This window comes from Tiliqua scincoides, chromosome 6 (genome assembly GCF_035046505.1).
Source record: "Tiliqua scincoides isolate rTilSci1 chromosome 6, rTilSci1.hap2, whole genome shotgun sequence".
In the NCBI taxonomy this organism is placed as follows: domain Eukaryota; kingdom Metazoa; phylum Chordata; class Lepidosauria; order Squamata; family Scincidae; genus Tiliqua; species Tiliqua scincoides.
In genome coordinates, this window is record NC_089826.1 from 72,049,853 (window position 1) to 72,062,602 (window position 12,750).

At 43.9% G+C, this 12,750-nt stretch overlaps 1 protein-coding gene across 3 annotated transcripts in view; it reads right to left on the minus strand.

Moving 5' to 3' along the window:
• TBC1D1 (TBC1 domain family member 1) overlaps window positions 1–12,750 on the minus strand; it is a 109,730-nt gene that overhangs the window by 37,020 nt on the left and 59,960 nt on the right. For all 3 annotated transcript variants that reach the window (XM_066631704.1, XM_066631703.1, XM_066631702.1), the window contains exons 6-10: window positions 11,897–11,988; window positions 10,223–10,333; window positions 8,487–8,615; window positions 5,044–5,121; window positions 2,609–2,886 (exon numbers count right to left, since the gene is read on the minus strand). In XM_066631704.1, the coding sequence (XP_066487801.1) occupies window positions 2,609–2,886; window positions 5,044–5,121; window positions 8,487–8,615; window positions 10,223–10,333; window positions 11,897–11,988 (688 nt within the window). The remainder of the gene's footprint in view (window positions 1–2,608; window positions 2,887–5,043; window positions 5,122–8,486; window positions 8,616–10,222; window positions 10,334–11,896; window positions 11,989–12,750) is intronic.

Sequence of the window (12,750 nt, forward strand, 5' to 3'; positions counted from 1 at the left end):
GCCCATGAACCTTATGTTTGACACCCCTGGCATACAGCACATGAGCAGTCTCTCACTGAAGTCTGCCTCCCCCATGATGTGTAGGCTCACTCTCTGTAGCCTAAAAGATCTTCTAATGGTTGTTAGTAGGAAAACATGTAGATGTGGTGCCTTGGCATCCACGGGGGTTCTGTTCCCAGAATTCCCGTGGATGCCGAAACCTGTGGATAATGAAATCCATGGGTCAGTGCATTGAGACCTCAGAACGCAACCAGAGCTGCGCTCCAGTCATGATAGAGGGTGTTGTGAGACCTGGGGGGAGGCTATGCCCCCAGAGGTGTTAAAGGACACTTCCATTTGGCCAAATGGGGGCCAATCTCTTGCTGGGATGCAGGGGTAGCAGGCTCCAAGTCCCAAGTTCTAGCAGGGGGTGAATGTTTCTGAGAAGGCACTGGGAGACTGTTTCCCTTTTTGCTCCCTGGGATGTTCATCTGCTTTGGCCACCTTGCCCCACATTCCTCCTCTCTATCTCTTTTTCCTTTCCTCCTGGAGTCCCTACTTCTTCATCCCTTCCCTCTTCATTTTTTCTCCTTCCCTCATATCTTTCTCTCTGTCTCCTGTTCCTCAATGGTACATGCCTTCTTCTTTTGTGACCTTTGCCCTATCCAGAGTCAGTTTCCCTGCTGTGCCAACCCCCTTTCTTCCTCCTCTTTTAATCTCACCTGTCTTGCCAAGCCCCACCTTCTCCCACTGACCTAACCAGCCCTTGTTGACTTCTTTGATGTCATTGCTGAATATGCTGGGAATTCCCACGTGGCCGGAACAGCAGCCTGCAAACTGCACAGATCCGTGGAGTAGGGGTAGGGCTCTACTACAGAACTGTGGATTTCTGTTATGTATATTCCTAGTCTGCTGCTGACTGAGGCTGCAAAACATTCTTCTGAGGGAAAAATTTCTAGCATTGTGCTGAGGAGCTAAAATGGAGCATGGAATATTCATCTGGGAATTGGCCTTTATGAAGTATCTGTATCAATTCAATTGCAACCATTATCAACTCAACTGCATCTTCAAGTTCCTTTCAACCTCAGTCGTCAAAATGGTTTGGAAGAAATTTAGAATATAGATTTAAGACAATCACTATGCTGGATAAAAGGGAATGTAACAGTTATAAATGGTGATTTGGGGTTTTGCATAACAAAGGTTCTGAGGAATGGACATTTGCCTATATCATTTCAAAGCTTGGCCAATCTATACAACTTCCAGAAGTGAACTGTAATCCATGAAAGCTTATGTTGAAATATATATTATGGGGGTAAGGACTCCATCAAGGGGGGGAGCAACATATACCAGTTAGTCTTTAAAGTGCTATAAGTCTATACAACTATTCAAAGTCGAGAACATGCACCAGTGCTTTTCAGCTTGCTCAGCAAGGTGTGTGAGGGTGTTTTAAAGGTTTTATTTCCCCCCCCCCCATTTCACCACTCCTTATATCCACCTTGTGGAATGTTAGCAAAAGCAATCAGGCACAGCATCTTAAATGGGCTATTCCACATAAAAAGCTGAACTTCATCAAAGATGAACCATGAGAAAGACTTTCTAAGCAGGTCTACTGAGGAAGCAGCAGCAAGATGAAAATAGCATCATGGCAAAATGCTAACTGTGAACAATTTACAAGTTCAAAACTGTAAATGCAAAAGCCCTCTAGAAATGAACAGGCAATAAGGTTCAAAGAAGGGAAATGGAAACAGGTTATGTTTCTCTTTGAATTCTACGTCTTCTCTCTGCCAGTAACCACCAATCTCAGGTGTGTGCTTTTTCAAATTACCCTGGTATGCATAGGGCGGAAAACCTTCTTCCCAACAACTTAGTTTGTCTAGCCAGTATTTCAGAAAGAGCGACAGAGCCTTTTAAACAAGTGTAAACGAATGAGGGTAAATGCATAAGAGAAGCAAGATAATTCTATTAGGTTAGTAAGACTTTAGAGCTGGTACATGCAAGTGTTTAGAGGATGATCCTATGAACCGTTCTGGCATAAGAAGAAAATGGGAAGCAATTTTTTGTCAGTAATAGCAAATACACTTGATTTCATGGAGGCTTCTGGACACAGGCTAATCTCTATCACCAGATACAAACATGAGTATCATTTGCCTTTCTATTCTTTAGTCTTCATGTTTATGGGCATTATCCAAAGCTCTACTTCCCTATTTTCATTCTTGAACGGAAATGATCTACACACATTTGAACACCCATAGAAGGGAATAGGAAAACATCTGCATGAACTGAATTCCGTGAATGAGCAAGTCTCTGAATCATGGGCTACGAATCTCTTTCTAAGAACAGTCAAGTCATGATTCCAGTGGGCAGGGGCTCTATTCTGACAGTTCACTCACCCAATTCACAAACACCTCTCATTTATAAAACACGTTGATCATCAGGACTACCTGGGTAATCTACGTAATTCCTGCCCTTTTCTGAAATTTTTAAAATATAGGTTCACAAATATAATGTGATTAGTTATGGCAAGTCCTCCCCCCCCCCCAGATCATTTCCCCTTCCCTAGAATGGACATACCTTAAAACATTGCCCAAAATTTCTTGCAAACAGTATCTCACTTTAAACTTAGTCTTACTTTTGCTGGTGAGGAGTCTCTGTGCTCACGGAATGATACCTCATAAGCTTCTTTTGGGGAACAGATGGAGATGCTTCTGTGGGTTCTGAGATCTCCTGGTTTTCAGCTGGCACATGAGTCAGTGTATTTGCTCTTCGTCTAAAGCCCTGGTAAGCTGATTTTGGTGGCTGATCACTGGAAGGGCTGTCTGGTTCGCTGGAGAGACTTCCGACAGATCCATTGGCTTTCAGAGGACTATCAGGGGGAGGGAGGCCTTCTCTCTCACAGAGAAATGTTTCCTGTCAGTATAAAAGATTTGTAGATCTAAACACACATGGCACAATAATAGTCTGTGCCAGCACAGGCTGTGCCTGCACACATCATTTGTGTCTTCTGGCTGAACTTCTGGAATTCTAGCTATTACAGTGCAGAAGAAAAAAAATTACCGCTGTCAAAATGCCCTCTTTCAACAACCAGGCTGCATTTGGAAGGAGCACGCCATCCAATTATTTCTGTTAAAAAGGCCAGGAAGTATTTACTTAGAAGACATTACATCGTTCTCCAAACTAAAGTTTTGCTATTGATCTTATCCTGGAAGTATAAGGTCATCCAAGACATGAATTAAGTTGATGAACAAAATGCTCTTGCTGAAGCAAACGCAAGAAAAAAAATATATAACTGGTTTGGGTTAGGGAGAAATATAGAACATTTAAGCCACCTAATTGGTTTCCTCTCATGCCTAAAAATCCTATCCAGACAACCAAGTCGGAAAATATTTGTAGAGTGGAAAAGAGAGAGTTCATTTTGGCTTTATACAGATAAAAAATGGCAAGTGGGTACTGAAACAGTTTATGGGCTAATAGCACTGTTATAGGGTTATTAGCAAGTTTATGATAAACCAAATAAAATAGTTTATTGCTTTAAAAATATTAAGAACATAAGAACATAAGAACAGCCCCACTGGATCAGGCCATAGGCCCATCTAGTCCAGCTTCCTGTATCTCACAGCGGCCCACCAAATGCCCCAGGGAGCACACCAGATAACAAGAGACCTCATCCTGGTGCTCTCCCCTACATCTGGCATTCTGACTTAACCCATTTCTAAAATCAGGAGGTTGCGCATACACATCATGGCTTGTACCCCATAATGGATTTTTCCTCCAGAAACTCGTCCAATCCCCTTTTAAAGGCGTCTAGGCTAGACGCCAGCACCACATCCTGTGGCAAGGAGTTCCACAGACCGACCACGCGCTGAGTAAAGAAATATTTTCTTTTGTCTGTCCTAACCCGCCCAACACTCAATTTTAGTGGATGTCCCCTGGTTCTGGTATTATGTGAGAGTGTAAAGAGCATCTCCCTATCCACTCTGTCCATCCCCTGCATAATTTTGTATGTCTCAATCATGTCCCCCCTCAAGCGTCTCTTTTCTAGGCTGAAGAGGCCCAAACGCCGTAGCCTTTCCTCATAAGGAAGGTGCCCCAGCCCCGTAATCATCTTAGTCACTCTCTTTTGCACCTTTTCCATTTCCACTATGTCTTTTTTGAGATGCGGCGACCAGAACTGGACACAATACGCCAGGTGTGGCCTTACCATCGATTTGTACAACGGCATTATAATACTAACCGTTTTGTTCTCAATACCCTTCCTAATGATCCCAAGCATAGAATTGGCCTTCTTCACTGCCGCCGCACATTGGGTCGACACTTTCATCGACCTGTCCACCACCACCCCAAGATCTCTCTCCTGATCTGTCACAGACAGCTCAGAACCCATCAGCCTATATGTGAAGTTTTGATTTTTTGCCCCAATGTGCATGACTTTACACTTACTGACATTGAAGCGCATCTGCCATTTTGCTGCCCATTCTGCCAGTCTGGAGAGATCCTTCTGGAGCTCCTCACAATCACTTCTGGTCTTTACCACTCGGAAAAGTTTGGTGTCATCTGCAAACTTTGCCACTTCACTGCTCAACCCTGTCTCCAGGTCATTTATGAAGAGGTTGAAAAGCACCGGTCCCAGGACAGATCCTTGGGGCACACCGCTTTTCACCTCTCTCCATTGTGAAAATTGCCCATTGACACCCACTCTCTGCTTCCTGGCCTCCAACCAGTTCTCAATCCACGAGAGGACCTGTCCTCTAATTCCCTGACTGTGGAGTTTTTTCAGTAGCCTTTGGTGAGGGACCGTGTCAAACGCCTTCTGAAAGTCCAGATATATAATGTCCACGGGTTCTCCCGCATCCACATGCCTGTTGACCTTTTCAAAGAATTCTATAAGGTTTGTGAGGCAAGACTTACCCTTACAGAAGCCATGCTGACTCTCCCTCAGTAGTATTAAGTACTATCTTTAATAATGGTATTGAATGCACCACAGACTCCCTGTGTTTCTGAAAGAGGTATCAGAAAATTTTAACGCTCACTATAATTTTTAAACACTTTAGCAGCCAGCATACTTACTTTACTTGTAGTACTTGATAAGGAACTGTCTAAATCAATACTTCCGGAACTTTCCAGTTGACCTTTAATTTTACTTCCCTACAAAAACAAAAAACAAAACACACAGCCTGCATTATATATTTTATATTCTACAAGCATCGGGGATAGCATCAGCTCATGATGCATCAATTGTGAGGATAATTAAAATAATATTCAAACGCATTGTGACCAAGCAAATGTTGTTTGGTGATGTCTTAAAACTGACATCCTATTTTAAGCCCCAACTGAAAGTCCACATCCATTAGAGAGCCCATCTGTCCAAGCCAACCCTTGAACCCGTAATATTAGAGTAATACCCAATGCACCAGCTGGGGGTGGGGGAGTCCAACTGAAGGGCTGATGAACATAGAGAAACCTGAATATTCACATGGTTGCATTTTCTACAAGGCTGAAGAAACTATAAAGCTGCCAAGATTCTCACTGTGTTGAGATCATTATTAAATTCAATTTCCTGAGTGGGCTATGAATAACCTTTCTCCACATGAAAAGTAACAACCTCCTTCAGAAAGGTCACTGAACAGTGATATTTGTAAACAACTTGGAAAGAAGTAACACGGCCATGTTATCAAATATGGACATGTCATTAATTCTAATATTCCTCCTTTGTGCAGTCATCAGAGTTATTGATTCCTTTCAGTTTTAAGATATCACCAAACATTTGCATAACTACAATGGGTTTGAATATTACTTCAATTACCCTCACAATGTTTGCCTCTTGAGCCATAAGAAAGATTTCATTAAATAACACAAAGCCAGGGATTGGTTGATTAGAGCAGAGTACTAAGCAGACTGCATACTAAGCAAAAAGCACAACTTTTCCCACAATGGTACCAACATTTTTATGTACTTACCAGAGCAAATATCTGTGAAGTTTGGATCATAAAGTTCATAAAGAACCTATTATACACTGTTTAGCATTTTGCAAGGAAGTTTAACAACCAATAACAAATATGCCAGGAAGCAAGAAGGCTGCACCACTAGTCATGCACCGCAAGTAATGGTAGATTTATATTCTGTAGCAGCAACGGCACAAGAAGCTTGATGTTTGTTTTTTTAAACAAAAACCTAGCCAAGTGTTTGAAATTGGTTCCCCAGATACCTTATAGCAAATAAAGCTTTTCACTAAAAGAAATATAAAACAGAGCAACAATATAAAACAAAACCAAGCACCAGCAGACCAAGAAGCCATCACAGACTAAACTAAATGTGACTAAGGGCCAAATCCTATGCCTGGGCAGCACCGGCAGCTGGCACACTGCCCTGGCAACTGCTGTTGTGTGAATGCCTTAAGGCACATCACCACTGGCAATAAGCCAGCAGAACCAGTGCAGAGGCCAGTCTCAGAGCTGGAGAGTTGTGTCACGAGAGCGCCAGCTGTGAGTGTTCCCGCCGGCCAGTGGTGAGGCTTTTCAGAGCGGGGGGGGGGGGATGAGAAGAAGATAGAATTGGGCGGAGGGAGGGCAGAATGAGGGGAAAATCAGGCCCAGGGGGGAAGGGATGGCAGCAGAGTCTGCCACTGAACCCTATGCCCTCTCCTGAGCCTAAAAGGTTGACATGGCCCTCCTCGGTTAAATAGCAGGCACAGCTCTAAGGAGACCCACTGCCAACTGTGGAGCTCAATATGGGGTAAGGAAACAATCATTCTCTTACTCCGAGAGACTCCAGCAGCTATCCCAGCCCCATAAAATATGGGGGCTGGGTCATTTCGGCACCGCTGTACTACTGAGCGTCCGAGCACTACAGGAATGTAAGTACCGGGGCACAGAAAATTTTTTTGATAGTGCCAAAAGCTAAAACCATATGAATGCACATGACTGGATGGGTGGGTGGAAAGATTTCAAAATCTGGGTGCATGGCTGAAAAACCTGGGTGCACCCACCTCCAAGATAGGGGTACATGGACTATGACCTCAGTCAAAGCTCTTAACACTTGGCAGGCTGACAGGGGAGCAGGTGGTCTCATTTTACCAATCACATTTATATATACTGCAACCCAATCCTAACCTGTCCTGGAGCAGGAAGGCTGGCAGGCCTGTGCTGCATCCAGAGCAGGGCTAGGACTGGTTGTGGCACAGCTCGGGACAAGGGGAACTAATTCCCCTTAGCCCAAGTAATGCAGCAGCAGGTTGAATGGGGCTATTTGGATCTGTGCCACCTAAGAGGTGACGCAGATCTGAGCAGCCCAGCGTTAGGCCGGGCCACCCAGGACGGTGGTTAGGATGTAGCTGGATCCTGGCACCACCCCCGTCCCAGGTCTGGCCTGCCCATCAGCCTACCCACTGTCCACCCTCTTTCCCCCTAGAATGCCCCCAGAACGTCCTTCTCAAACCACTATTCCGGTGTCCCACCACTAGCACGAACTTACCCATGTACCACTTGTGCAGGGGCCAGACTTGGCCTCCATGGGCCAGCGCATATTTGTGTGCCAGCCTGGGAAACTCTGAAGGAGGAGCAAACATGCCTTATGGCAGGTTTGCGACACTCCCGGGTCGGTGGAAGCAACTTATGTTGGCCAGAGCAATCTTAGGACTGAGGTCCTACATATGCTAATGCTTAGTCCTATTAAATTCCTTATTTCTTGCAACTATGGATTGCAAGAATTCCAGCAAAACCCACTGAAAGATGGTCAGTTGCAATGTATTAATGCAAGCTTAATGGACTAGACCTCTTTTTAAAGATTCATACTGTCATGTGAACGTTGTAAACTATTTAAGAGTTATGTGTCTTTTTTCTTGATATACTTTTTGGGGGGACATGACACATACAGACGGCTTCTCGTATATCCACAGAGGATAGGTGCCACCGCTGATACGGAAAACTGAGGGTAGCAGCAAACTTACAAATAATGGTTCAAAAATTCCCCATTGCACACATGTCTGATCTGCCTGTGGTTGCAGCCATTAATAACTGTCTAAGAGCCCAATCCTGTGGTCCGCGGCGTGGCTCTGCGGTGCGGACCACAGTTGCAAACGTGGATGTTTGCGGACTTACCACCAGGCTCCTGCCGGAGCTAGCCCAGAGCTGGGCTGGCATGTGGCGGACGCCTGGGTTCCGCGGCTTGGCGGTCTCCCGGACTGCCAGGCTGTGGAACGGGAGGTGGGGCATGGCCAGGGGAGTGGGCAAGGCATTCCGGGCAGGGGGGAGGCGTGGCTGGGGGCATGGAGGAGGCGTGTTGGGGGCGGGGAGAGGTAGATCCATGGAGCCGGGCTGCTTGCCCTACACGAGCGCCTTTACTTTAGCAGCGACTATGCGCTAAAGTAGGAGGTGCAGGATCTGGCGGGAGCCCACCATGGAGCTGCTGGACCTGGGCGCTGCAGGCAGCTCAGGATTGGGCTGAAAGTACTTCAACTGGGAAAAAGTTATGATACAATTAGACAAACAGATAACAGAACTGAAGAGCCTTACCCGGGACAAAATACTTTCTAGCGACTCCGTTAGTGACCTTTTAGCTTTGTTTTTCAACATATCTAGTCTGAACCGGGGTGTGCTACTTGGCATCTCATTTCCCATGGATTCCACTGAGGGCTGTGAAGTCTAAGAAGAAAACATAGGTTTTGAAAATAAAATAAAAACAACCAGAGAAAGATTCTACAGAGAGAATCACTTAAATTTCTAGAGCATTCTTCCATATCTATTAGAAGTACTGTGTACTTTCCACATTGACTGTTTTGACATTACCTAGAATATCTGAAAAAAAACTGTCCTGCGTGGCTAATTATATTTGTATTTTTTTTTCCTTATTCAAGAAAAACAAAGCACTTTTCAAATCATTGTACTCATAACAGCTTTCCTCCTCCAGGAAATGTCCCAATAAAAGCCGATGTAGTTTGTATCACATTCATTTCCCATTTAGAATTTGTAATCCATTTAGAACTAGTAATCCATTCTAGTTATGGGAAAGTGAGGGCCCAATCCTATCCAACTTTCCAGCATGGATGCAGCCGCAATGCAGCCCCGAGGTAAGGGAACAAATACTTTCTTACTTTGAGAAGGCCTCTGTGACTGCCCTCCCATACTAGGATGCAGCTCATGCCCTGTTGGCATAGCTGCATCAGTGCTGGAAAGTTAGGTAGGATTGGACCCTAAGTTAGGAACTTGCAGAACAATCCCGGGTACATTTATCTGAGCGAAAGTTCACTGAACAACTGCACTTACTTCTGAACAATCATATATAGGACTGCCCTGTCAGTTCCATTTGAAAACTTTACGATGCTTGAATAATCTTCAAAAAAAGGAATGGATTTGCTTATCATTAAGGGTTAAAAACTGCACCATGACAGGAGGCATCTGGAGAAATGGAGGATCCCATAAGTTTATCTCACAGAATAAAACTTGTTAAAAAGCCATTTGAAAACCTGGGGCATATGGTCAGCCTTCCTATGTAAACTGCATTAATTCTACGTGACCCAAGGCTAAGAGTTTTCAATAAAGGTGGTATATAAACACTGGAAAAAATAAAGTACTTGTTCCAAAGTGATCCAAGTCAAGTGGCAGCATGGAACCCTTCCCTGAAAAACCTAGACTGAACCAGCTAAAAAAATAATTACATCCTATGTTACCTTTATCAATCTCTATCTACTCTTTCTTTCAGTCACATATGATGGCAAACTCCGTGCAGCATTGTTTGATAACTGTTGTCACCCATGTCTCATTGCACAAAAGGTAACAAGAATACTCATATAAACTGTCATGGCTTCAGTGTCAAATGCAGTACATGGAAATTTTATGGGTTAATAAGGGGATTCAGCTGTAGCCTCCTAAGCTTTCAGTTTTGCTACCAATATTCAGAGATATTACAGTGCAATATTTGTTTAGCAAAATAGTCCTTTGTTCTCATAAAAGAGTGTGAATGAGTGATTGGTCAATATCAAATCAGGTGGCTGAAATTAAAACTTACTGCCTTCATTGGCATCCTTCTATTGACAGATAATCTGGCAGGAGAAAGAGCTCCAATGTACCCTTTTTCTTGATAAGCTAGCTTTATAAGGGGAAGAAGAATTATGTGGAGTAGCATTCAGAGATGCAATTTCCTGTGGTGGGCTGTACAACATTCTTTTTCTGAATGTATAGCACAGATCTGCCTGGCATTTTTGTCTTGTGTAATGACAAGAAAGGAAAAGGTGGTGTGTTCAGTGACATACCTGCTTGACTTCACCAAGATGAATGTGATCTTTCTGTTTCTCTTCATACATATTTCTCAGAACAGAGATTATTAATTCATTCTCCTTCTGTTCATTTCTTGGCCTTATTTTCTATAAAAGGAAAAAGAATGGCAACTGTTATGTATGCAAGTTATGCAGGATCGAAATCCGCGATGTGACCTCGGGTGGTCATCGTGGCAGCTCAGCAGACTTATGGAAACAGGTCCTTCTTTCTTCATCTGGGGCAACAATTCCTCGGTGATGAATCAGCTCTTAAGCGAATCAGCTCTTGGTTCTAGCATTGTTAAGCATGAAGGAATCAAATCCCATCCTCGTCGCCAGTGTTATATAGTGGGTCCATGCAAATAAAGGAAGGCATAGTGCTAACAGCTCAATACGTTTATTCCATCTTCAGAACCTAGCAATGAATCTGACACAAGGCAAACACCTCTGGCTTTTATACCCTTTAGCTCCGCCCAGACTCCCCATGATTGGTGCAATTGAAACTTTAACTAGAGGGCCAATCAGATGGTAGGATTTCGATCCATCACCCGATTGGCCAGCCATAAGTCTGGGCCAATCAGTTATGCAGGATTTCGATCCTGCATAACTTGCATACATAACAGCAACTACAACCTAGCATTCTAAAAACCTATAGATAGCTAAGTGTCCTATAGCTTTGTTAGCAGGTAGTAAAAAAAAAAAATGCTTTTATTATAAACTACCACTAGATGGCAACAGCATCCCAAAATGTATAAAATCAGGTAGCAAAAAGGGAGAAGATAGGCTGACACACTACTATGGAGTTCTTAACCTTTTAAGATTACAGACCTCCAGAGGTTTGCCTAATATGTCTCCATACCCACTTCGTCTGACTGTCAAAATAATCACCACCAGTCCTAGGTACCAGTATGACTTTAAAAGATGTCAACAGCTTGGTTTTACTTTACGCATGGATAGCTAGGAACGGAACACCTCAATCCACATTGATAATGGTGATAATAATCTAATCCAGCAGTCTCCAAACCGCAGACTGCTGTGCTCTGAAAACGTTGTTGAGGCAGCAGCACCTTCCATTCAGCATCTTTCAAGCCAATCTTCTCAGAAAGTCACAATGGGCAGCCGCTTCTGCCTTAGAAAATGGAGCACAGAACCTGCAAGAGTGACAGGTGGAGGAAGTGGCTGCCCGGCATGACTTTTTGAGAAGGTTGGTCTGAAAAATAAGAGGTTATGGTATGGAACGGAAAGCGCAATGCCTGGACAACATTTTCAGCATGCCAGATCCAGGCCATGGTGTAGGCTTCTTCATGAGGAAGCTGCTTAAACCATTCACTAAAGAGGCTATGCCGTGTCTCCAAAACTAGACGTGATAGGGTAAAACGGATGCCATTTTTGGAACTGGCACCCCAAATATACCCAGGAATTGGTGTAACATTTAAGGAAGCAAAATGTGTGTTGGCCTGTGTAATCAATGATGTAGGCAACACACATCACTATAACTCTAAATTTTATAATATGTGAAATGGTTATCGTACAGTTTTAGAGCTTTCATTACTAGCTATTTAGAATTGTCTTTAACTGTGCAAGACAGAACAATCAACACTCTGTAGCTAGAGGAATTCACAAATGAAGATTTGAATGAAAACAGTTGTCAAAAGCCACATAAAAGATTACCTGAACTTCCTCAAAGATTGAGGCTTGCTCATGATTATTCAGCATTGTTAAGTGTTTTTGAAGTTCTAGTTTAGTTTTAGAAGGATGCAGCCCTAGCGAGTAAACAAAACAGATACAGAATAAATACCTGTTAACACAATATTCACAAAATATTCTAACAACATCTAACAAAAGCCTTGTAGGCACAACTAACTAACTAGTTCTATGACAGCACAACTAGAGCAAAAGGAGAGGATGAGAGAAAGATTGTATCCTATCCATTACAAGTGAAAAGCAGTGGGAACTAACAGAGATCCCAAACTGCAGTACTAATCCATGGCCTACTCCACTCAAATGATTTGACTTCACATGGACAAAAAAGAAGCGAACTGGGTAAAAGTCTGTTGAGTCAGCAGGCAAGAAGACCAAGGTGGCAGCCATGTCTTGAGAGCATGGTAGACAGCTGCTGCATAGCAGAGATGCTTTTTACTGTACTGCTCTGCAGAAATGTTAGGCAGGGGGACTCAGTGGAACCATTATTGGCAGAGGCTATCAGCCCAATCCTAACCTACACTGGAACAGGCATGCCAGTTGGCCTGTGTTGTATCCAGTGCAGGGCTTAGGCTGGCTGCAGTACAATCCAGAGCAAGGGGAATTGATTCCCCTTATCCTGGATAATGTGGCAGTGACCAAATGGGGCTACTTGGATCTGCACCACCTAAAGAGATGGTATAGATCCTAGCAGCCCGGTGCTAGGCCAGACCCCAGGGAGGGGGATTAGAATCTGGCCTAAGTGGCAGATCCTGGCCCCACCCTCCTCCTGGACCTGCCCACTCATGGGCCACCCACTGCCAGCCCTCCCCCTGCCCTGAAAC